This window comes from Bos javanicus, chromosome 3 (genome assembly GCF_032452875.1).
Source record: "Bos javanicus breed banteng chromosome 3, ARS-OSU_banteng_1.0, whole genome shotgun sequence".
Classification (NCBI taxonomy): domain Eukaryota; kingdom Metazoa; phylum Chordata; class Mammalia; order Artiodactyla; family Bovidae; genus Bos; species Bos javanicus.
In genome coordinates this window covers 112,673,437-112,696,718 of record NC_083870.1, presented here as the reverse complement: position 1 = coordinate 112,696,718, position 23,282 = coordinate 112,673,437, and the positions used below count along the sequence as shown (strand labels likewise).

Here is a 23,282-nt window from a genome sequence, read left to right as displayed (position 1 = left end):
CGAGGCAGGGACTTCCCTGGTGGCGCGATGGATAAGGGTCTGCCTGGCAGAAAGATGCTGGACTCCTGTCTCCACGAAGCATCACTGAGCTGTGGAGAGCACACGCTGCTTTGAGGCCTGAACAGGCTGGGCTGTGTCACCCAGGACTCTCTGTTTCTGGGCAAAGAAACTCCTGGGATAAGGCAGGAGGGGGGGGCTTCCGTGGTGGCTCAGTGGTAAACAATCTGCGTGCCAGGGCAGGAGATGTGCGTTCAGTCCCTGGATCAGGAAGATTAAACAACCAGCACAAGGGGCTGCTCCTGGCTGGAGCTGCCAGGAGTCCCAGCAGCTCATATCATGTTCGGGGTGCGCTCCGTGAGCCAGGCACTTGCTAAACGCTTCAGACGAAAGAAAGCATGTCATCCTCGTGGTGATCTCATTATCAACTCCATGGTACAGATGAGGAAACTGAGGCACCGATGGGTGGCAGGTAAGTAGAGGAGGCAGAATGTGAACCAGGTGGTCTTATCCACTGCACCCCCCCACCCGTCTCCCCAGCCCCACCCCCACCCCACCCCACCCCCCACCCGCAATTGCAGAGGGACATTTGGAGTGTTTTCCTGATCTTTCTGCCAGTGTGCTCTGGGGGGAGGGAAATGACAGCACCCAGACTGAGACAAAATCTCCAGAAACGTTCAATGACCGTATGAACTCGTGAATGAGCAGAAGCACCCAGAAGGCTCCAAGACCACATGCTGCAGAATCCTTCCCGGCTCCCTGGCATCGTCAACACTGCACATAACAATTCTGATCCAGGGCAAGCCAACAGGGCAGCCTTCTCGGGCCCCGTTTGTCCTTGTTTACACACAGGTGTCTAAGATGCAAACACAGATGTAGCCCTTCAAGTAACTCATGTGGTTTGGGGTAGAGAGGAATTCTCTAGGAAAGTCTGACTCCAGAGTCGTTTGGGATCATTGCACCAGCAAGCCTGTTTGAATCTGATATCAGGAGCCTCCCTGATGGCTCAGTGGTAAAGAATCCGCCTGTCGATGCAGGAGACACAGGTTCGATCCCTGGTCTGGGAAGATTCCACATGCTACCGAGCAATTAAGCTCATGCACCACAACTATTGAGCCTGTGCTTTAGAAAACCTGGGAGCCACAACTAGTGAGCCCACATGCTGCAGCTCCTAAAACCCAAGTGCCTAGAGCCCGTGCTCCTCACAAGAGAAGCCACTGCAGCGAGAACCTGCACACCACAACTAGAGAAAAGCCCGAGAAGTGATGGAGACCCAGCACAGTCAAAAATTTAAAAAAGAAAAAAAATCTGAAACCAGGATCCAAAGCATTTGCCATTTGGCCATTTTCCCATTTTGTTTTTAATTTTCAGATGGCACACAGACACACACTCTCCTTTCCTTACCATCTCACGTGCTCAAGTGAGCGCCGTTTCCCTCGTCCTGATGAGCTGGTTGCTGGCTGGGAGCTCGCTGGGCAGGGAGCAGGGACAGAGGGACTGTGCCGCGCAGAAAGGAGGCACCTACCTTGGCTTCAAAGAAGTCCTTGGCACCTTTGACGCCCTCCAGGGCAACATCGATCTCAGAAAGCTTCGCCAGTGCCATCAGCCCGCTGTCCTCCTGCAGTTCTCCCGCGGCGGCCTTGTGGAATATAAGCAGGAACTGCAGGGGGAGGTTGGTAAGGGTCAAAGTCAACGTCACCGAGAGATTTACAGGCCCCTCTGACCCGAGCTACAGTCATTATAGCCACGCCTATTACAAAGGGTGTATACATGTCCACATGACAAGCTATTTTTTCCCTTATCACACTGTCAACACTGAAAACATGGGGAAATTCCCTGGAAGTCCAGTGGTTAAGACTCCGTGCTTCCACTGCAGGAGATGTGGCTTTGATCCCTGGTAGGGGAAACTGAGATCCCATATGCCTCCCTGCGGCTGGTGCTAAGTCACTTCAGTCGTGTCCGACTCTGTGTGACCCCACAGACGGCAGCCCACCAGGCTTCCCTGTCCCTGGGATTCTCCAGGCAAGAACACTGGAGTGGGTTGCCATTTCTTTCTCCAATGCAGGAAGTGAAAAGTAAAAGTGAAGTCGCTCAGTCGTGTCCAACTCTTAGCGACCCCATGGACTGCAGCCTACCAGGCTCCTCCATCCATGGGATTTTCCAGGCAAGAGTACTGGAGTGGGGTGCCATGGCCCTCTCCCATATGCCTCGAGACACAGTCAAAAAAACAAAACAAGGGGCTTCCCTGGTGGTCCGGTGGTTGAGCCTCCGCCTTGCGATGCAAGGGACACCGGCTCGATCCTGGTCTGGGAAGATGCCACGTGCCGAGGAACAACTAAGCCCAGGTACCACAAGTACTGAATTTGTGCTCTAAGAGCCCTGAGGTTACAACTACTGAAGCCTGCTCACCCTAGAGCCCGTGTTTCGCAACAAAAGAAGCCACGGCAATGAGAGGCCTGCGCACAGCAACAGAGAGGGGCCCCCGCTGGCTGCAATTAGAGAAACCCATGTGCAGCAATGAAGACGCACTGCAGCCAATAAACGAACAAATACATAATTTTTTTTTTTTTTAAAAGGCCCATCTTCCCACAGGGATGTAGGGGAAGGGGCACCCTCATGTTGATGAGAGTGTAACCTGAATCAAAATTTTTGGAGGGCGTTTTGGAAATATTTACCAAAAATAAAATGTTTTCACCCTTCTAATCATTAATTCCACTGCTTGGAATCCATCCCTTAAAACATGCACATAAATGTTATATCACATAAAAACATTACATAAAATGGTTTAAGAAGAAGCAATATGCATAAAAGCAAAAAATTGGCCACATCCTACTTAACAGCCATGAAAGAAACAGTCCAGTAGATTGGTAGGTACTACTTTTAAAACTAAATAACTTAATATTTCTGACATTTTAAGAAACCATTTCTATTTCCCATTTGTGTCCCATTTTGGCGTTAAACTATTTGCCTTCCTCGGTGTTTTCTAATTTAGCTCTGTCACTTGCCTTTCAGCTTTGTTTATGGTGGAAATGTTTTTCAAAAGCTATCAATCTTTGCTTTTCTCTCACCAGTGTTATGCTTAGAAAATCCTTCCTTGCCACCAAGGTTACAGAAACAATCAAAAACCTGTGTTTTTGTCTACAGCTTTTAGGACTCTTTAAAAAAAAACATGTAAATATTTAATCTCTGAAATTTATTCTGATCTGTCATGTGAAGTTGATCATTAACTTATTTTCTTCCACATGGTTAGTTAGTAATCCCCACACTACTTACTGAATAATCCATCATCTTCCTGAAGATCAAAATGTGACCTGAATGAATTTGTCTTTCAAGTCAGTCTGTACTAAGAGAATACAATACATACAATACTCTGGAGGATACATTTTTAAATAAACAAGTAAGTCAACCTGAAAGAGCAGTGCTTGCTCTATCTCACCCCTTGCATGTCCTTCCATCACCCCCAAGGCAGTTTTATGGCTTTTTTACTTCTCTTCTTTAAAATTTTTTGTGAATTTGTCAAACAGCTTCTATACCACTTGCATAATTTATCCATCTAAGAAGAATAGATCTTCTCAGGTGGCTCAGTGGTAAAGAACCCCCTCCCAAGGCAGGAGACGTGGGCTCGATCCCTGGATTGGGAAAGATGCCCTGGAGGAGGAAATGGTAACCCACTCCAGTATTCTTGCCTGGAGGAATCCACAGACAGAGGAGCCTGGTGGGCTACAGTCCATGGGGTTGCAAAGAGTTAGACAAGACTTAGCATCTGAGCACACACACACACACAAAATATGTATGCCTAAAGGGAAATTTCAATTTTCCTCTAAAGATTGTCTTCCCCAAGAGGAAAGAACATTTTCTAAAGCAGAGTGGGAGGTAAGACAAGCTCAATGCACTTTTTCCAAATTCCAGCTTGAGTGTCTCTTAATGCCTAGAGGGAAGCGTGTTTCATTAAGTGAAAGTCCGAGCTCCCATCATCACCACCCCCAAAACGCCTTGCCAACAAGTCCTTCTTTGTCATTCTTGCTTCGAGGGTCCTAACTCCGCTGTGGACTTCGCCAAAAACAAAGCAACTGGTGAAGCAACATGTTGCAGGACTTTCAGCTTCACGGAGGAGGCTGTCACCGGGGTCAGCTTGGCTCGATAGAAATGCCACGGTCACCCACCTGCAGCTTCAAACTCTCTCACTAGAGGCCGGCAAAGACTCAGTTTGCAGCAGACTCTCACAGCCAGAACACTGGCTCCAAAGAAGACTTGGAACTCAAGCCTGTTGAACGAGGAGAGGTTCCCCCAGGAAAAGGATGGGGGACAAGGGGGCTGGGGGATGGTGGTGAGCGGGCTCTCACAGAAGAGACTGAAGAGCCCTGCACACGTGAGCCTCAGACAGAGGGAAAGAGTAAAATACCCAACCATCCCTCGGTCCCCTATGTGTCCTTAAAGCACTTAGCCGAAGCCACCCTCCTCTCCAATTCTTCATAAGGAGGACACAAAACAGGTTGCCCCTCCGGAGCTTAGGAAAGACAGAGCACCTCCCCCAGCCTAGCACCAATCCTAGTGACCTGGGGCAGGGGAGTCTCTTGTCTAAAATTCATTTTTCTTACTCTGCAGCAGAGATGACAATGTAGGTGTTTACAGAAGGGTTTGCGAAGATCCTCTGGAGGAAGAAATGGCAACCCACTCCAATATTCTTGCTTGAAAAGTCCCATGGACAGAGGAACTTGGTGGGCTAAAGTCCATGGGATCGCAAAGAGTCAGACACGACTGAGTGACTAAACACCACCACCAACAAAAGGGCTTAAAGTAATCCTCAACAGTCCTTTCCCGAGTGGATCCCGCCCACGAGTGCTCACTCTCAACTCTGCCAGTGCACAGGTAACCACCAGCAGCTCTGTCATATCCCTGCCCCAGCCAGTTAAAGAAAAAAGATTCAGCTCAACTCGAAACTCTCCAGCCTTCCATAGAACATGTATCACAATCACCAACCCCTGAATGACAATTTCTCCAACTGCCCAGCCTTGTTTGTCTTCCTATTTATAGTCCACAAAGACTGGTATGTTGTAGAGAATTGGAAAGTGTCCTAGCTGTGACTCTGAGCAAAGAGGGGGGAGGGAAGGAGAAGCAGAAAACAAAGAAACAGAGAACTCACAAAGCTAAAAAGCAGTTTCAGACATGAGCTAGCAAATGCTTGTGATGAATTTAAGGGAATTTTAAATTCTGTGGCTCTGACTGGTGATACAAACACTTGCCCACATTAGTTAGAGCTTTTAGGTGGCGAGTGACAGAAACACACTTGTTGGCTTAAGCAAAAAGGAAGTATTCATTATACAAATAGGATATCTCAAAAGCCAAGGGCAAAATACAGTGGTCTGGATGAAGATCGGAATGGGGAGAGCCAATGTGTTCAAGACTGGAGGCCACATTCTCTCTCACGCTCTTGTGTCTGGACCACATGGTAGAGAATGGCCACTCCACACTGAATTATCCTTGCAGGAACAGCCACCTGCAGAGCCAGTGTGCCAAATACCAGGCCCAAATTCCCAGATACAGAATCCAATTGACCTAATCTGGCCACGGGTCCACCCACAGTCCAATCAACCATAAACAGACAGGGGTGCAACCCAGGACAGCCAGGGCTGCCAGGGACCCTCTCAGGGAGGGTAGGGTGGGAGGAGAAAAGAAGACCTACAGTTTCCAGCGTGCTTATGCGTGCATGCGTGTGCGTGCTCACTTGTGCCTGACTCTTTGAGACCCTGTGGACTGTAACCTGCCAGGCTCCCCAGTCCATGGGATTTTCCCGGCAAGAATACCGGAGTGGGTTGCCATTTCCTCCTCCAGGGGACTCTTCCTTCCTGGGTCTCCTGCACTGGCAGGTGGATTCTTTACCACTGAACCACCTGGGAAGCCCCCCAGTCCCCAGGATGACAGGTAATGTAGTAAACCCCTTATCCAGCCTTTGCACGAAACCACCACATGTCTGGTCTTGGAGCAATTCTGCTTTGAGACAGATGTAATGGAATTAGTAAGGACTTTTAAGAAAAAGGGAGGAAGATATTAAGGCCTCTCTGTCTGCCTCCAAAGGAGACTGAGGTGGGTAGTGCCTGGAATCCGATTCTAGATCCCTAGAGCTACGGAGACAGAACTGCTAACTCCAGTGCATCCTGTGACTTCTTCCACATGTCTGTACATGTACACAAACTATAAACGCAGACAATTATCTTTTACACACGGTTTGGAAATAAGCTTTTGTTCCTGCTTCTCACACTGTCGACATTTGTCTTCTGGTCATCAAACACTGTGCTAGATCATCGTTTTTAAAGGCTCCACGTGTGCCATTTTGTTAAATACCCCAAATGTGCACATATTATTTTCATAATTGGAAAAGAAATGGTTTAAAAGAAAGATCAATTCCCTTGAACGTTGGGGGAAAGTAGCAAACTGGTGCTTAATAGAGACATATTTTCTGTATCAAAGGGCTTTTCTTTAGATGTAACTTACTTCAGTCAAGTTAATCCAAAAAAAAAAAAAGAAAGAAAGGGAATATAAACTCACCAAGCACCCACTAAGTGTCATTCAGGAAGGCACTATAGAAATGAGACATTTTGTCTAGCTGGCAGCTCCTGCCACATGTGATGATGGTGGTGGAGCTGTTTTATGATGCCCTGTGGCACATGACCTGGATCTAACCAATCATAGTATCCTGGATGCAATGATTGGTCCAGGAGGTGGGCATGTACCCCTATGAGGGCCAATCAGAAGCCTTCTTCTGAGACTGCTATGGATTCTGGGATGAAGTAGCCCTCTATCCCCTGGGGCAATGTAGCCTGGAGCTGCCAGCAACCATCATGGCAGGCACCAGGGACAACAGCCTATTTGGAAAGAAAGGATGTAGAAAAAAGCACAGTCAAGGTACAGCAAGAGAAAATTACTGATTACTTGTGTCTAAAACACTTTCACTTCATCTCCTAGGTATGTGAACCAAGAGTCACTTGCTCTTTCCTTGTTTAAATTAGTTAGCATTCTCTTTCCATCACTAGCAGTCAAGCATTCTAACTGATAGAGGCATAGAAAGAGAACTTTGTCCTCAAAACAGTCCCGAGCAAAGGCTTTTAACAGCCCTATTTTAAGGACATAAAAACTGAGGCTCAGAAATAATGTGTTCCAGTTATGCAGCTCTGTGTGGCAGATGGAGGTTGGGATGTACACCTCTTTTCATTACACAAACTCAGCATCAGCCCACTGGTGGCTTACAATATGGGTGGACACCAGCAGAGTGAAATCCCAAGAGCAGGGGGATGGGCTGTGGAGTACTGTTTTGCAAACGCATCCACACTTCCAAATCTGTACCTCTGGGCACGGCTCCTAGAGATGGGGCCACAGTGGGGCTCTGAATTGACAAAGGACTGAACGTGAACACCCCTGAAGACCTGTAGGTGGGTTGAGTACCCACAACGAAACCCTCTGGAAATGTCCAAGCCTCAGATCGAAATGGCCAAACCAGCAGCTAACCAAAAGCTAACATCTTGGAAACAGAGCATCTTGGAAACAGAGAGGGGTGCATGCGCAAGGCTCCTGGGTCAAACAGAGGGGAGGGATTTTCAGTTGGTGACTTGCACAGACGTCTAAGCACCCTTGATTTCCATTCCCCTGAGGTTAAAACTTTGCCACAGAAGTTCTTTCCCCAGCAGTGCCTCCAAAGCTTCACCAAGGCAAAATCCTTTACTTTCTATATCCCAGGGGTACCCAGATTCTTGTTGTCATTGTTATGTGTGCTCAGTCATGTCCGGCTCTTTGTGACCCCATGAACTGTACCCTGCCGGGCTCCTCTGTCCATGGGATTCCCCAGGCAAGAATCCTGGAGTGGGTTGCCATTTCCTCCTCCAGGGTATCTTCCCAACCCAGGGATCGAACCCACGTTGTCTGCATTTCAGGCTGATTCTTTACTTCTTGAGACATTGGAAAGAAAGAGCTAATGCCTAGCATGATGCATGAATAATACAGAGGATTGATATTATTATTATTACTAATTTGTAGTAATACAAATGAGAGGCTAGGGAACCAGAGAGGCAGCTGCAAAGTTGAACGTGGTAAATGATGGTGGCAGGCTGTCTCCTAGGCCCAGCCCTGAGCCGGGATCTGATTTCAGGCAAGTGCTGAATTTTTCGGTCTTCTAGCTCCTTAGCTCTGAAATGAGAAGTCTGGCAGCAGATTACCCTGAGGGTTACACCCAGCACAGGTTTTCCATGATCTCCTCCACATCAGCCAGTTGAGGAAAGGAAGAGATGGGGGATTCTGAAGTTGATCTGTGAGCAGTGAGAGGCGCGGTCAGCTGGGGAAGGGACTCATGGCTGCAAACTCAGCTTCAGAGAGAACCGCCTCCACCCCGCCGCCCCCACAACCAGGAAGAGCATCCAAAGGCCCTATCTAGCCTGGACAGAAGACCAGTATTTGGCCAAAGTTCTCACCCTCAGAAACCAGGATGCCAGCACTCCACTGTTTCTGGAATAATAAAGGTTAAACACCAGAAGACAAGGACTGTCTTCTCTTCTTTCAGCTTCCGAGGGTCCCAAAAGAGACACGACTGAAAACGAGACCACAGCAGCTGGGCTAATGTCCAAACTTCAGCCCGGATGGTCTTGCCAAAGTTATTCTAATACCAGGTCATTAGTTAGTTAGTTAGTTCAGTTGCTTAGTCATGGATATATCTAAAAACCTTTCGATAAAACTCAAACACACAAGACATGCAATTCCTTTCCTTGTGAAGCTGCATTCTTGCCGTGGAAGAAACCCAGTGGCCTTGAGATTTATTCCCCAAAGTGAAAATGGCTGAGGTTTTCACCCATTGGGAAATCAGGTGAATCTATGTGTACTCTTCCAGGAATATATCTGTATGTACACAATTTTGCCCACAATTCCAGGGGTCCAAAGACCAAAAACCTATCCTGGACTTGTTTGGAGGAGAAGGTTCAGGGGCAGAAAGTAAGACCCTTTGTTTAATTGTTTTTTTAAAAAAAACTACCTTAAAATGCTTATTTTAAAAATTAATGGGCTTTCCAGGTAGTTCAGTGGTAAAGAATCCATCTGCCAAGCAGGAAATTGGGGTATGATCCCTGGGTCAGGAAGATCCCCTGGAGAAGGAAGTGGCAACTCACTCCAGCATTCTTGCCTGGGAAATCCCATGGACAGAGGAGCCTGGCGGGCTATATCCACAGGTTTGCAAAGAGTCAGATAGGACTTAGCGACTAAACAACAGCAAGATAAAAATTAACAGTTTAAATATATTTTTAAAGTGTGAAACTAAAAACCACCAAAACTTTGCACCCACAAATATTCACTATGAATGTTTTGGTGAACATCCTTCCAGATGTCTCAATACTTACCATTTTACCCAAAGGAGGCTATCCTACCCAAAGTGACTTTCAAACTGCTTGCTGAGTGTTTTCTCATGCTAGCACTGTGGTTCACTAGGTCCTTAAAGATATGTTAAAAAGCAGAACTGCAGGTTAAATATCCAAGCAGCTCTCTAGACGGGCCCAAGCCATTGTGTAGTCCAGGGGATGGTAAATCAACGGGTCCTCTCAGGGACCCTCCCCCTCCAGGGGCTCAGGGCCAGCAGGACGCAGGTACCTCACGGAAGCTGAGTTTGCCATCAAAGTCCTCGTCCACCTCCTTGATCATGCTCTTCAGGCCCAGGTGGGTCTGGGGGGCCCCCAGCTTCTCCATCATCAGCTTCAGCTCCATCAGGTCAATGAAGCCATCCCTTCCAGCGTCATACCTGTGGGGTCAAATGCAAGACGCTGGTGAGGGATGGCCATGGCCAGGACCAAAAGACACTTGTTAATCTACCAAATGCTAAATGCTTTTGGCTTTAGTTACTGAAAAACGACTCAAACAACTCCTGCCTTGCAGTGCCCACCAGGGTCACTGGGTTGGAAGGGTCCCCCACCTCTCCTTCAACACCTCTGGACTCTGCAGGATCTGACTCAAAGCGTGTCTTGGACTCCAGGAGTGTTTTCATATCTGTTAACGCCTTAATTAGGCCGTAAGTTTCCTGAGGATGAAAAACATGCCTGTTTCCCTTTATTTTTCCCCGTTTCGGTCAACAAACGTCCACGGAAGCTCCTAACGCTGGACAACGGAAGGGCTGCACCTTCCATTGTCCAGGGCTGCACAAGGCACCCTATGCACCCACTCTATTACACCAACGGTTCTGGAAGCTTCCTTCAATCACGGGTCCCTGGGTCCTTGCCACCCCATTTCCACCCACCTCTCCTCTCATCCACAGGTCTCCTGTCTCTGGAAGCTGCTTTCCCCACCTGGCACTCTGGTTTCACGCTTCGCCCTCCGGCTCACAGATATCCAGTCCCCAGGTCTGAATGGTCACGCCTGGATGTCACAGGTGAGCCAGGGCTTGGCACAATACTCTAGGCCAAGTTTCCACACAGGGCCAGCACCTCTGCTGACGGTGCCCCCAGCCCCCCAGCTAGAAGTAACCCCAGCCTCCCCACAGCAGGGATCCTGGCCCTGCCCTGTACTCCTGAGTGCCTGGGTCAGTCCCGTGGGAGCCTTCCCAGCCTCTGTTCTTCTGCCCCAGCCACTCCACCCAGCCTCACCCCCAGCATCCTTCTCTACACACTAGGGCTATTATGGAGCTTCTCACAGACTCCCTGGCTCTTCTCCCAGCAAATCCATCCTATTCTCCACTCCCCAGAGATCCCTTGTTACTGCGGTATGAACATCATGCATTAAAATCAAATCCATTCAGAACAGCCCAAAGATGGGAACAACCCCAGAATCTCCTGATGGATGAACAGATAAGCAAAATGAGGTATATCCATACAATGGGACATTATATATTCATGCAATAGCATATTATTCTCCATTTAAAAAATGAAATTCTGGTCTTCCCTGGTGGTGAAGTGGATAAGAATCCACATGCCAATGCAGGGAACATGGGTTTAATCCCTGGTCCAGGAAGATTCCACATGATGCAGAGTAATTAAGCACAGGAGCCACAACTACTGAGCCCATGGACAGCAACTACTAAAGCCTGAGCACCGAGGAGCCTGTGCTCTGCAACAAGAAATGCCACTGCGATGAGAAGCCCACTTATGGCAACTAGAGAAAGCCCTTGTAGCAACAGAGACCCAGCGAGGTAAAAAAATAAATAAATAAAATTATTTAAAAAATGAAATTCTATACTTTGCTGACAAAGGTCCATACAGTCAAAGCCATGGTTTTTCCAGTAGTCATGTATGGATGTGAGAGTTGGACCATAAAGAAAGTTGAGCACAGAAGAATCAATGCTTTTGAACTGGTGGTGTTGGAGAAGACTCTTGAGAGTCCCTTGGACTGCACGGAGATTAAACCAGTCATCCTAAAGGAAATCAGTCCTGAATATTCATTGGAAGGACTGATGTTGAAGCTGAAGCTCCAATACTTTGGCCACCTGATGCAAAGAACTGACTCACTGGAAAAGACTCAGATGCTGGGAAAGAATGAAGGCAGGAAGAGAAGGGGACAACAGAGGATGAGATGGTTGGATGGCATCACCAACTCGATGGACATAAATTTGAGCAAGCTCCAGGAGTTGGTGATGGACAGGGAAGCCTGGTGTGCTGCAGTTCATGGAGTCAAAAAGAGTTGGACACGATTGAGCGATTGAACTGAATACATGCTCCAACACAGATCAAACTTGAGAACATTATGTTAAGATTGAAATAAACCAGACACAAAAAGACAAACCTGCATAATTCCACTTATATGAGATTTCTAGAATTCCTAGAGTAGCTACTAGAGACCAGGGCAAAGGGGGGTGGGGTGGGAGTTACTGTTTCATGGTTTAGAGTTTCAATTTGGGAGGAGGAAAAGGTCCTGGAATAGGAAGGTGGTGATGGTTACACAAGAATGTGAACATATGGTGATCTCAACACTTAAATGGTTAAGATGGTAAAGATTATGTATATTTTACCACAGTTAAAAAAAATTAAATACATGAACAAACAAACAAAAAAACAGACTTCTTGACTGTCTGTCCTGCCCACCCTCAATTCCACAAAAGAAACCACCATTGTTGGGAACCACACCACACCCACAGCCTGTGGGCATCCAGAAATCTAACCATGTAGGCTGGTGGTATTTTGAGGCCCACGTGGTCTTGCTGGAGATGAAGCCTAGTACTCCCCAGCGTGCTGTGTTCGGGCCACAGTGGCCAGCTCATGCCGTTCCTCCCACCCACAACATACCCCCACCCCGCCCTCCTTGGTGGCTTTTTCTGTCCCCCGGAGCCAAGGAGCTTGCGCCCCTTCCTCTGATCTCCAACAGCACTGTCTGCCCTCTGTTCTTCAGCAGATGCCACCTCCTCCAGGCAGCTCTGTGCTCCCCCTGGACTCCCACCACCTTCTTGGCTGGAAGGATCATGTTGCAAGATGCTAAAGTTCACCGATGAGTCCCCTGGAAGTTCTTGGTGGGCTTCGAGAACCCTTAAGGACAAGATAGGTGTTCCAGTGCGGTTTCCAGGTGTGCGAGGTTTCCAGGAAGCAGGCAGAGTTTATAAATCACAGATGGACTAGCTCTGGATCTAGTATTATCAACAGATGGTTTGTGAGCACTTAAAAGAGGAAGCAGTGATTGCCAGGGGTTCCCTAAAAGTGATTCAGGGATTGGCTGTATTTTCTTGGTTTTTAACTTAAAGTAATAATAATAATAATAGTTTTATCATTCTTCCCTGGTGGTCCAGTGGTTAAGAATCCGCCTGCCAGTAGAGGAGACACAGGTTCAATCCCCGGTTCAGGAAGATGCCACATGCCTTGGAGCCAACTAAGTCCGTGTGCCACAACTCCTAAAGCCCGAGTGCCTGCAGCCCCTGCTTGCCACCACCAGAGAAAGCCCGAGCACAGCAATGAAAACCCAGAGTAGTCAAAAATAAATGAATTTTTTAAAAGAATTTGAACATTGAAAATAGCAGCTTTATTGAGATACAATTTATATACCACAAAATCCACTCTTTTAAATTGCAGTGGAAGTGAAAGTCGCTCAGTCGTGTCTGACTCTTTGCGATATCATCGACTATACAGTCCACGGAATTCTCCAGGCCAGAATTCTGGAGTGGGTAGCCTTTCCCTTCTCCAGGCAATCTTCTGAACCTAGGGATAGAACCCAGGTCTTCTGCATTGCAGGCAAATTCTTTATCAGTTGAGTCACCAGGGAAGCCCAAGAATACTGGAGTGGGTAGCCTATCCTTTCTCCACCAGATCTTCCAAACCCAGGAATCGAACTGGGGTCTCCTGCATTGCAGGTGGATTCTTTACCAACTGACCTATGGTGGCTCAGTTTAAATTGCACACCTCAGTGATTTTTAGCATACTCACAGCGTTGTAGAACCATCATCATTGCCTATTAATAACTCCTCAACATTTTCATCACCCCGAGAAGAACTCCATGCCCTGCAGCGGTCGTTCCCCATTCCCTCTTCTCAATCTCCTGCAACTACCGGCTTGCTTTCTGTCTCTACGCATTTGCCTATTCTCGGTGTTTCATGTAAATGGAATCACTCTATATGTGACTTTTTGGGTCTGGCTTCCTTCACTTCGGGTAATGTTTTCAAGGTCCACCCACGCTGTAGCACACATCAATCACTATTTTATTCTTGTTATTTATCGCTGAATAATATTCTGTTGTGTAAATATACCATATTTTGTTTATCCATTCTTCAGCTGAGAGACATTTGAGTTGCTTCCACTTCTGGCTATGATAAATCATGCTGCTATGAACACTTCTGTCCAAGTTTTTGTATGGACATATGCCCTCACTTCCCTTGGGTTAATATCCCAGAGCAGAACTGCTGAGTCACAGGTTCACTTGCTTTTGAAACAAGATGGTCAAGCAGGTCCACCAGGACTCACTGTCAGAATCAGCAAGGCCCTCTGTCAGGCTTCTGGAGGGAAAGATAAACAGGGGTAGATGCCCATGCAATTCAGGGGCTGGCCTGTTAGGTAGGTATAGGGAGGCCACCTAGGAAGAGTGCTGACCATCACATTTGCTGGGGCAGGGCTTCCCAGCTGGATCAGTGGTAAATCCGCCTGCCCAGGCAGGAGACACACATTCAACCCCTGATCTGGGAGAAGATCCCACATGCTGCGGAGCCACTAAGCCCGGGCACCACAACCAAGAGTGGCCCCCATCACAGCACGAACGAACCTCGAAGACATTACGCTAAGTGAAGGTCAGTCAGATGCAAAAGGACAAATTCTGCATGATTCCAGCTGCCTGACATTCTGAGAATAGTCAGATTCACAGACAGAAAGGAGAATGGTGGCGGAGACAGTGGGGAGCCGGGAGTTACTGTTTATCATTGTTGGCACGCGTGCTAATTCACTTCACTTGTGTCCGACTCTGAGCCTCTACGGACTGCAGCCCGCCAGGCTCCTCTGTCCATGGGATTCTCCAGGCCAGAACACTGGAGTGGGTTGCCATGCCCTTCTCCAGGGGATCTTCCCCACCCAGGGAAGGCCCTCTCTGAGCGTTGCGAGCTGTAGTCCACAGGGTCGCAAAGAGTTGGAGACGACCTAGCGTCAACAACAAGGAAGATGTTTCTGGCAAAAACAGCTAACACAAGACCTGAAGTGAGCAGAGCTCTTACAAACAGGCCGGAGGGATGGTCTCTGTTACAGGGAGTCCTGCTCCAAGTAAACAGGCTTCTCTGGTGTGGAACTTTCCAAAGCCTTCCATACGGTCATGTGTCCGAGGGAAACAGCACTCGGGCCACACAGTCCTGTGTGTTCAGGGACTTTCCACTGAGGGGAAGCTCCTCTGAGCAATCGTTCCAAGGAAAACACTTGGAGAAACAGCTTCTCAGGGCAATGCTACCTCAGAAAGGCAGCCAGGTAAACAGCCCCTATGTTCTGCCCTCCAGGCCCAGAGTGTGGACGGGTGTTCCCTGCCCTCTGCTCAGCACATGGTGCCAGTCCCAACAAAGTCTGCAGAGGAGACGGAAGCCACGAAGAGGGGGTGCAGCATCCAAGATACAGATCTTCCGGGGCAGAGGCTGAGGGTCGGGGTCCGAATGCGGCGAAGAAAGGGAGGGAAATGAAGGGAAGACGAGAACAGCTGAAATGCTCAAGGGTGAGGAGAAGGGAGGGGGCCTCGGGAACCAGAGATGAACTGGGACGAGATAAGAAAAGGTCAGGGAACAAGGCAGGAGTTTGTCCTCACCCGGCGGGGCCCGGAGGACCAGGGCCACCCCCCATCATCTGAGCCCACAGCCAGCACGGGCTAGCCAGCCCGAAGCACAGTCAGGCTGGGGCCGCGGGCAGCGAGGGGCTCGGAGACCCTAACCCTGGATTTCTGCGGGGTTCTGACTGAGAAGGCCCATGAAAGGTTGGAAACTTATCTTAAGCCCTCAAGCCTGAAATACTTTCCAGGGCTAAGAACAAAGGGCAAATGTGTGAGAAACGGCCTTGGTGAAGGCTGGGCAACAGGTGAAAGGAATTCACATTTCTTTAAATAGGCAGGAAATTGGGGGTTGACCATAGTGGGGGCAGAGGCCCACCACCTCGGAGGGCAAATCCCAGGCGGAGGAAAGGGTCCGCCATCCGGCCAGAGGGCCCCAGTTTGGCCCAGGAATAACGCCTGTCTGTGGACAGAGAGGGGACGTCTCCGAGGGAAGAGGGGCAGGGAAGACAGGGGTCACGAGCCAGCCAGCGCCTCCACTCCCAGGGACCCAGCAAAGACTGCGTCCCTTTGTTCCTGCCTGAAGCACCGGCCAAGCGCCATCATTAAGTCCTGGCCAGACTAAAAAGAGACCACATTAGTGGTGTCCCCGCCCTTCCCTTGGAACTGGGATTCGTAATCCTGAAGCACGCCCTCCTCCCTTTAAAGTGACCGTCTCTGAGGGTTGGTCCACAGCCACCTCCTCCAGGGCCTGCATTTGCAAGGGAGGCAGAAAAACCCTCCCAGGTGCCCCCTCATCCCCTCATGGTTTTATCTGCTCCTCTCAAAGCATCCAATGACCGTCTGTCGTCGGCGCAGACAATGGGGTTCAAAGCACCTAGTAACTACCACTGGTCTGCTTTGCAGTTCGCACACATTGTCTCATAAAGGAACCCTTTCAACATTCCTACAAAGAATTAATAATAGACGCCTGCGTTTACTCTTTATTGAGCACTTCCTAAGTGCCAGGCACTGTACTAAATCACCTTATTTAATTCAGCAGGCCTGTGAGGTGGTTATTAGTCACCCCTCTTGACAGGTGGTGATAGAGTGCATACACGATATTCCAACAAACAGACCACTGGTTAACTGTGAGAGTTAGATGTTTTACAATTTGTATCTGATGATGTTGGCAGAGATAACAGGAGCCGCGTTGCTGAGTCCTCCACGTGTGGGGCTTTCCTTCTCCCTACAAGACTGGCTTGAACTGCATCTAAATATTTTCAAAGCGTTCAAATACTTCCTTTCCTCGCCCCTCCACAGTCTATATACTATTTCAAATGCTCCCAGGCTCATTGGCATCCCCTTAAGTCCTTGGCTCCTCCTCTACCAACATCTTAGCTCCATTCACCAGTTTTTTTCCCCCTATAATTTAAATTTTAACCCACATTTTCCCTCTTAAAGGCAGTCTAGGATATTAAAAAGAAAAGCCACTCATGGTCCCAAGACACCCCCTGCCCCACCCCAACCTTGTCTGTCTCCTAGGGCTTCCTTCTAGCCCTCTTCTGGATTAGTGAGCTTTTTCTCTTGCTTTTGCTTTGCAAGGTCCACGTAGGTTCCCTTCCTCTTGCTATTCTCCAGGATCTACGAGGGGGGAGATTCCAGTCCCATCAGAGGTGCACATGGCCCTGCAGATACAGGCCTGGGTGCAGCCCCAGCCTTGCCATTCACTTGGGAGAGACGGGCTGGCAAGCCCACTGCAGACTATCACTGAGCTGTCTGTGCCGTGCAGAGCTGTCGAGGGGCCAGAAAAGATAACCCACCAGCTCTGGCCCCTGTGCCTGGTAAGCGTGCAATGGGAGGGAGCTATATTTAAAAGTAGGACCTGTCGGCAGCCATGAAGAGGAAGCAGACAACTTCCAGGGCTGCTGCTGAAGAGGTACCGACACCCACTGGCCTCAAACAGCATCCAGCACCATTAGCATTCTGGAAGAAACTGCAGTCCACAGCCTGCCGCGGCCCCTTGGGCTGAATTTCCAGGAAGCCCTTATAGAATAACTCTTATCACCCAGCCCGTCCTAATGACAGCATCAGATCTGCCCTCCAAGGCCTCACTTGAGGGCTCCCTGACTCTGACTGGGGCCATCACTGGCTGGTGGAATGGGGTGGAGTGAAGCAGGATGGTCTGGGTCCCCAAACTGGGCCTATGACCTGGGAAAGCCCCCAACCTCGCCAAAGGGGCCCTAGGTCTCACCCTGCCAAAAGCCCTGCCAGCAAGGGAGAGAGGCAAGGGGACAGGGGCCAGTTTCCAGCATCCACCTAGTGCTAGTCCATGAATGGCTTGCTCTCTGGGCTCCACTGTGCAGAGCCCCTGGGTTTTCTTGGGTTTCACCTCCCCAGAATAATCCTGCTATCAAGGAAGAAAGAAGAGGGCCAGTCTTTGTCTGCCTGGGGCTCGGCCATCAGAAACCACCCTGGGGATCCCCAGAGGGTAGAGGGTTCTCAGGAAATGGCAGCGCCCCAGAAAATGTCTTACTTTTAATGTTGGGGGAGGGGTGCCTAGGCCTCAGGGCACCAGGAGCTCGGAACACCCAGCTTTCCCCCAGAAAGTCCTGGTACGGGAATCACATGCTGCCTCTTCAGACAGTCAGGCTCTGGCCACTCAAAGTATGGTCCCCGGACCAGTGGCCCAGGATTGTCTAAGATGCAGAATTTCTTGTCCCTCTCCAGACCTGCTAAATCAGAACCTGCGTTTTCACAAGGTCCCCCCTGCTGCCCAGGCTCTTTCAGGTAGGAGAAGGGCACTGTACCAGACCATGCCCGAAGCATATGGCCTTTCCCAGGGCCTGTGGGTGTCCCAACAGTGTCTACCCAGATGAGCTCAGCCCCCTCCCCCAGGTCAGTTCAGTTCAGTCACTCAGTTGTGTCCGACTCTTTGCAATCCCATGGACTGCAGCACGCCAGGCCTCCCTGTCCATCACCAACTCCCAGAGTTTACTTAAACTCATGTCGATTGAGTTGGTGATGCAATCCAACCATCTCGTCCTCTGTCGTCCCCTTCTCCTCCCGCCTTCAGTCTTTCGCAGCATCAGGGTCTTTTCCAAGGAGTCGGTTCCCCCAGGTCACAGGACTGGGTTCCTCCTCCAGGCCTCCCTGCCTGCCCCTTCTCTGAGGTCCTGGTTTCCTGTCTTTCTTGCAGTAGCCCCGGCTCTCAAATTATCTGCCCCTTCCCCCTCTCCCTCCTGATTCACTGCAGACTGAGAAACCCTGTCTCTAAGTGTGTTACCACTGCAAGGTAAATCAGGAGTCTGCAGGCTCTGAGGAAGGGGGACTCTGTGGAATTAAGCACAAAAGCCTGAGCCCAGAGTCTGATTTCCAATCAGGCTGCTCCCGGCTGCCTTTGCAGGACCACCTCCATTCACTCAGTCACCATCTGGCTCGGATCTACCTGGGGCCTCTCCAGAGATGAAAGAAAACACAGAGACCAGTCCCAGCGGGAAGGCAGAGGTACAGACGGCTGAGCTGTGATACTGCTGGAGCTTGGGCAGAGCTGGGTCTGACAGCAGCAAGGCTGCAGAGCCCTGGGAGGGAGCCCCAGTCCCCAGCGAAGTCCACAGGGGATGGGATGTCTCAGAAGCGGGCAGGGGGTCCGGTCCCACAGGCAATCTGGGAAAGCTGTGTCTTCCTAAGGGGGAATGGGGGCAACCCCCAAAGAGTGTGAAGCAGAGATGCGACATCAGATAGGTGTTTCAGAAAAGAGCTCTTAGCTCGATGTGCAGGATGGATGGGGGGTGGGGAGAGGTGCGTGGTCATGGAGTGAGCAGACTAAGGTGGCTGGGGGAACACACATCACCCACCGTGGAGAGATGTGGGGAGGGCGAAGGTGAGGTGGCAGTGGTTCTGGGTCAGGTGCGCACCAGCCTCCCCTCTCCTGTGCACAGCCTGTGCTGTGGGGATGCACCTCTGGCTGATACCCTGCTTCTTCTGGAAAGAGGCCAGCACATTTACCATCTCATCCTCTGCCACTGGAGGAGATGGTTAGATAGCGCTCGATGGACATGAGTTTGAGCAAATTCCGGGAGACAGCAGAGGACAGAGGAGCCCAGCATGTTGCCGTCTGTGGGTCACAGAGTCGGACACAACTAAGTGACTGAACAACCACAGCAGCAGCACCTCTACAGGCTGCAGGAGACTAGCCCCCCGAAGGTCCATACACGGTGTCTGGAAGCTTATAATGAAAACGATGGTGGCAGGGCAGAGCTGAGGGGCCACCCCCACCCCTACAGAGCCCCCACCATGAGCTCAGGGCCCCGCAAGACAGCAGAGTGGACGCAGAGTCAGGCCGCTGCTACTCAGGGTGTTGAGAGAAGCAGGGAAACCTGCTTTGTCCCAAATGCCTGCAGTGGGAGAGCACTGCCCCCACCAGGGACCCTCAACATGGATTCAAACGGAGAGGGAACCGAGGGTGAGCTGGGCTTCCCCCAGCCCGTGCTCTCAGGCTGCAAAAGGCTTCAAATTGGGAGGCTCCAGCTATATGCAAATTCTCTCACTGATGCCAGCACCCCAAGCCAGGCCCCGCGTGACCACCCCCCACCCCAGCCCTGAGAGGAACGTGCCAGTGACACCAGTTAACAGGTCAGGAGTGCAAAGTGCTTCAGCCACACGCAGGGTCCAGGTGCCAAGAACCCTCTGGCCACGAGTGACGGGGTAGGGAGGGATGAGCCCTGGAAAGCTTCTGACCTGGCAAATGGAACAGGGCACAGCTGGGTCCATGGGAGCCCGGGTGGGCTCCTCCTGAGGAAGGCGGAGGATGGCAGGAGATCCCGGGTGTGCTCCTCCTGAGGAGGGCGGAGGATGGCAGGAGATCCCGGGTGTGCTCCTCCTGAGGAGGGCGGAGGATGGCAGGAGATCCCGGGTGGGCTCCTCCTGAGGAGAGCGGAGGATGGCAGGAGATAGGAGTGTGCTTCTGGTGTCAAACATCCCTGGTTCAAGGTCCCAGGGACGTCCTGGGCTGTGTGTCCTTGGTTTGGGTTTTGTCTGGGTTTTGCCCCAGAGTGACTCCCTTCTCACCAAGATCACAGGAAGGCAGATAAGCTCTCAGCTCATCAGCAAGGCCTCTCCGCCCCCACCCCCCCTTTTTTTTTTAAAGTTTTAGCTCATTAAGAGAAATGTCTCATTAACAGAAAGACCGTAATCCTGGGGTCTCCCTTTGGCCCTTTTGAAATTGGAGCACCTTTGCTGGGTTTGGATAAGTACAGGCGGCTGGGGACTCAGTGTGGGAACACGAACAGAGGAAGTGGGTCTGGGAATTGAGAGTCACCTCCATTCATCCAGAAAGGAGGGTGAGAAGAAAGGGTGTCCCAGGGGATGCCTGTCGTGAACACTCCCTGATGGAGGCCGTGAAGGCCACAAGGGCACTCCTGATCAGCGGGGTGTGGAAATGAGCAGGGTAGGTTCTTTGCTGTAACAATGGGGCGCCTCCCCTTGGTTTCCAAAAAAGTGAAAAAAATCGAAAGTTGCTCGTGTCTGAGCGGCCCCATGGACTATAGTCCATGGAATTCTTCAGACCATAATATGGAGTGGGTAGCCTTTTCCTTGTCCACGGGATCTTCCCAACCCAGGGATGGAACCCAGGTCTCCCACATTGCAGGTGATTCTTTACCAGCTGAGCCACCAGGGAAGCCCTTGGCTCCCAACAGCTCCCGTAAAAGCCCTGATGGGCTGGGAAACTGGACCCAAAGGGGACCCTGGAAATCTAGTTGTCCTGGGAATTCCCAGGAGCCCTGTGGATCTTGGGGGACGGGTGACCCCAAACAACTAGGAGTTTCTACATCCGGACCTGGTCAGGCTTGGGGCAGCCCTGGCAGTGATGCAAACCCCCTTGACTCTCAAGTGCTCGAGTCAGGGAGGGACATGGCCAGGCAGAGGCCCTGAGGGAGGGGGAGGCCAGGGACCACAGGCCTAGAGGAAGTGGACTGTGGGCGACTCAGCAGTCCCTCCGAACAGAAAGGAAGACACCCAGGCTTGCAACCTCTGGGTCCTCAGAGCCTCCACCTCCACCCACCACTTCCCAGGCGGCGGCTCCTCCCCCAACCCCTCTCTCTGGTTGGCACCACCTTAAATCCAGCAGCCCAGCTGGGGGCCCAGACCTGCAGCTCCCTCAGTGGAAAGAACCTGGGGCTGCAACCTAGGAGTGACCTAATTAAGGCTGCCACTGCACACCAAGTGGTCACGCGATCTCGGGGACAACCTGAGAAGGTGGTCACTTTCCTTGTTCCACGTCTCACTTACAGGCCCGTCTGAGCCCACGTGGCCTGCAGTTGGTGGCACTGCCAGAGGACCCTGCACCACCACACGGAAGGCTCCCACTCCTGACATCCCCGGGGGCTGGGAAGCTCCCCTTGGGCCGTATTTAGGGCCTCGGGACCGCTCCAGAACAGAGCTCAGATCTCTCTACAGAGGTTACGGCTCCCCCACCCTGCCTGTGGCCTGGGGTCCAGCCCTGGGGACTGGAGAAAGAAGTTAGCTATGCTCAGCCAGGAAGGGCTGGGGACTTCCCTGGTGGTTCCTGGTATGGGAACTAAGATCCCACCTGAGTCCGTGAGCCTCAACTAGAGAGGAGCCTATGCCCTGGAACAAAGAGCCGGAAAAAAAAAAAAAAAAGTCAAGCCTGCTTTACCAGGATAAACACTATGGAGGGCGAGGGGAGCCTCCTAAGAATCAATAGTAACAGATTGGAGATGGGGGCTGGTGGATGGGGGGTGGGGGAGGTTGGGGGCTGTGGGACCAACAGCCCAGTGGGAGGGGGACCCGGCTGGGGCGACCAGCGAGAGAGAATGCAGTAGCCAGCCATGACTGGCCTTAAGGGTCATCGTGAGAAGTCTGGACTGTGTCCCATGGGCAATAGGGAGCCACTGAATGTTGTGGGCTGTCCCCACCCCATAGGGCTTCTCAAGAGGGAGGCAAGGTAATGAGATCTGGGCTCTGACATGTAGGATGGATCAGGGGAGGCCACATAGGAGGTAGCAGCCCCGGGCTGGGAGTGGGTGGTGTCTCGAGTCCTGGAGGTCGGGCAGCCTGCCACCCAGGGCCCTGCCTGGCTGTGCAGGGAAGGGTGTCGAGGATGGCTGAGGGCTTCCCTGGTGGTCCAGTGGTGAAGAAGTGAAGTGATGTGAAAGTCGCTCAGTCGTGTCCAACTCTTTGCCACCCGGTGGACCATAACAGTCCATGGAATTCTCCAGGCCAGAATACTGGAGTGGGTAGATGCTCCTTTCTCCAGGGGATCTTATCAACCCAGGGATCAAACCCAGGTCTCCCACATTGCAGGTGGATTATTTTTACCAGCTGAGCCACCAGGGAGGCCCCAATCCAATCTGCCAAAGTGGTAAAGAATCCACCTGCCAAAGCAGGGGACATGGGTTCTATTCCTGGTCCAGGAAGATCACACATGCTGCAGAGCAACTAAGCCAGTGCCCCACAACTACTGAAGCCCTGATGCCTAGAGCCTGTGCGCCGCAACAAGAGAAGCCACCGCAATGAGCAGCTTGCACGCAGCAACGAAGAATAGCCCCTGCTCACCACGGCTAGAGAAACCCCAAGCAGAGCAAGGAAGACCCTGCTCCAGGGGGTCTTCTCAATCCAGGGATTGAACCCGCATCTCTGTGTTGCCTGCACTGGCAGGCAGATTCTTTACCACTAAGGCTACCTGGGAAGCAATGAAGACCCAGAACAGCCAAAAACAAATTATTTAAAAAAAAAAAAAAAGGATGGTTGAGATTTGGTGGCACAGGGGGACAAGAACACGGGCCACCTGAGTTCAAACCCCAGCCCCACCACGTGCACAAGTGTCACGCTGGGCAAGCCATCTAGTTCCTCTGCACCTCGGTTTCCCCATCTGTAAAATGAGGGATGCTGAGAGCACCCAGCTCCTCGTGCTGACGATGTATAAACGCTAAGAACAGTGCTGCACAGAGCAGCAGGCGCTCTGCTAGCAGTGGCTCTGATGGATAGGAATCAATCAGAGTGTGGACTTCCTACAGTCGGCTCTTGTAGGAAAGGGTGCGGGGAGCACGCGTCATTTAGGGAGGAGACAGAGACCCTGTCACCGAGGCCAAGACGGACAGAGCTGCCCAGGATCAGGG

At 50.9% G+C, this 23,282-nt stretch overlaps 1 protein-coding gene across 1 annotated transcript in view; it reads right to left on the bottom strand.

The window, feature by feature from the left end:
- EFHD1 (EF-hand domain family member D1) overlaps nt 1-23,282 on the bottom strand; it is a 44,474-nt gene that overhangs the window by 8,906 nt on the left and 12,286 nt on the right. The window contains exons 2-3 of the mRNA XM_061412628.1: nt 9,619-9,766; nt 1,523-1,657 (exon numbers count right to left, since the gene is read on the bottom strand). Coding sequence (XP_061268612.1) covers nt 1,523-1,657; nt 9,619-9,766 — 283 coding nt within the window. The remainder of the gene's footprint in view (nt 1-1,522; nt 1,658-9,618; nt 9,767-23,282) is intronic.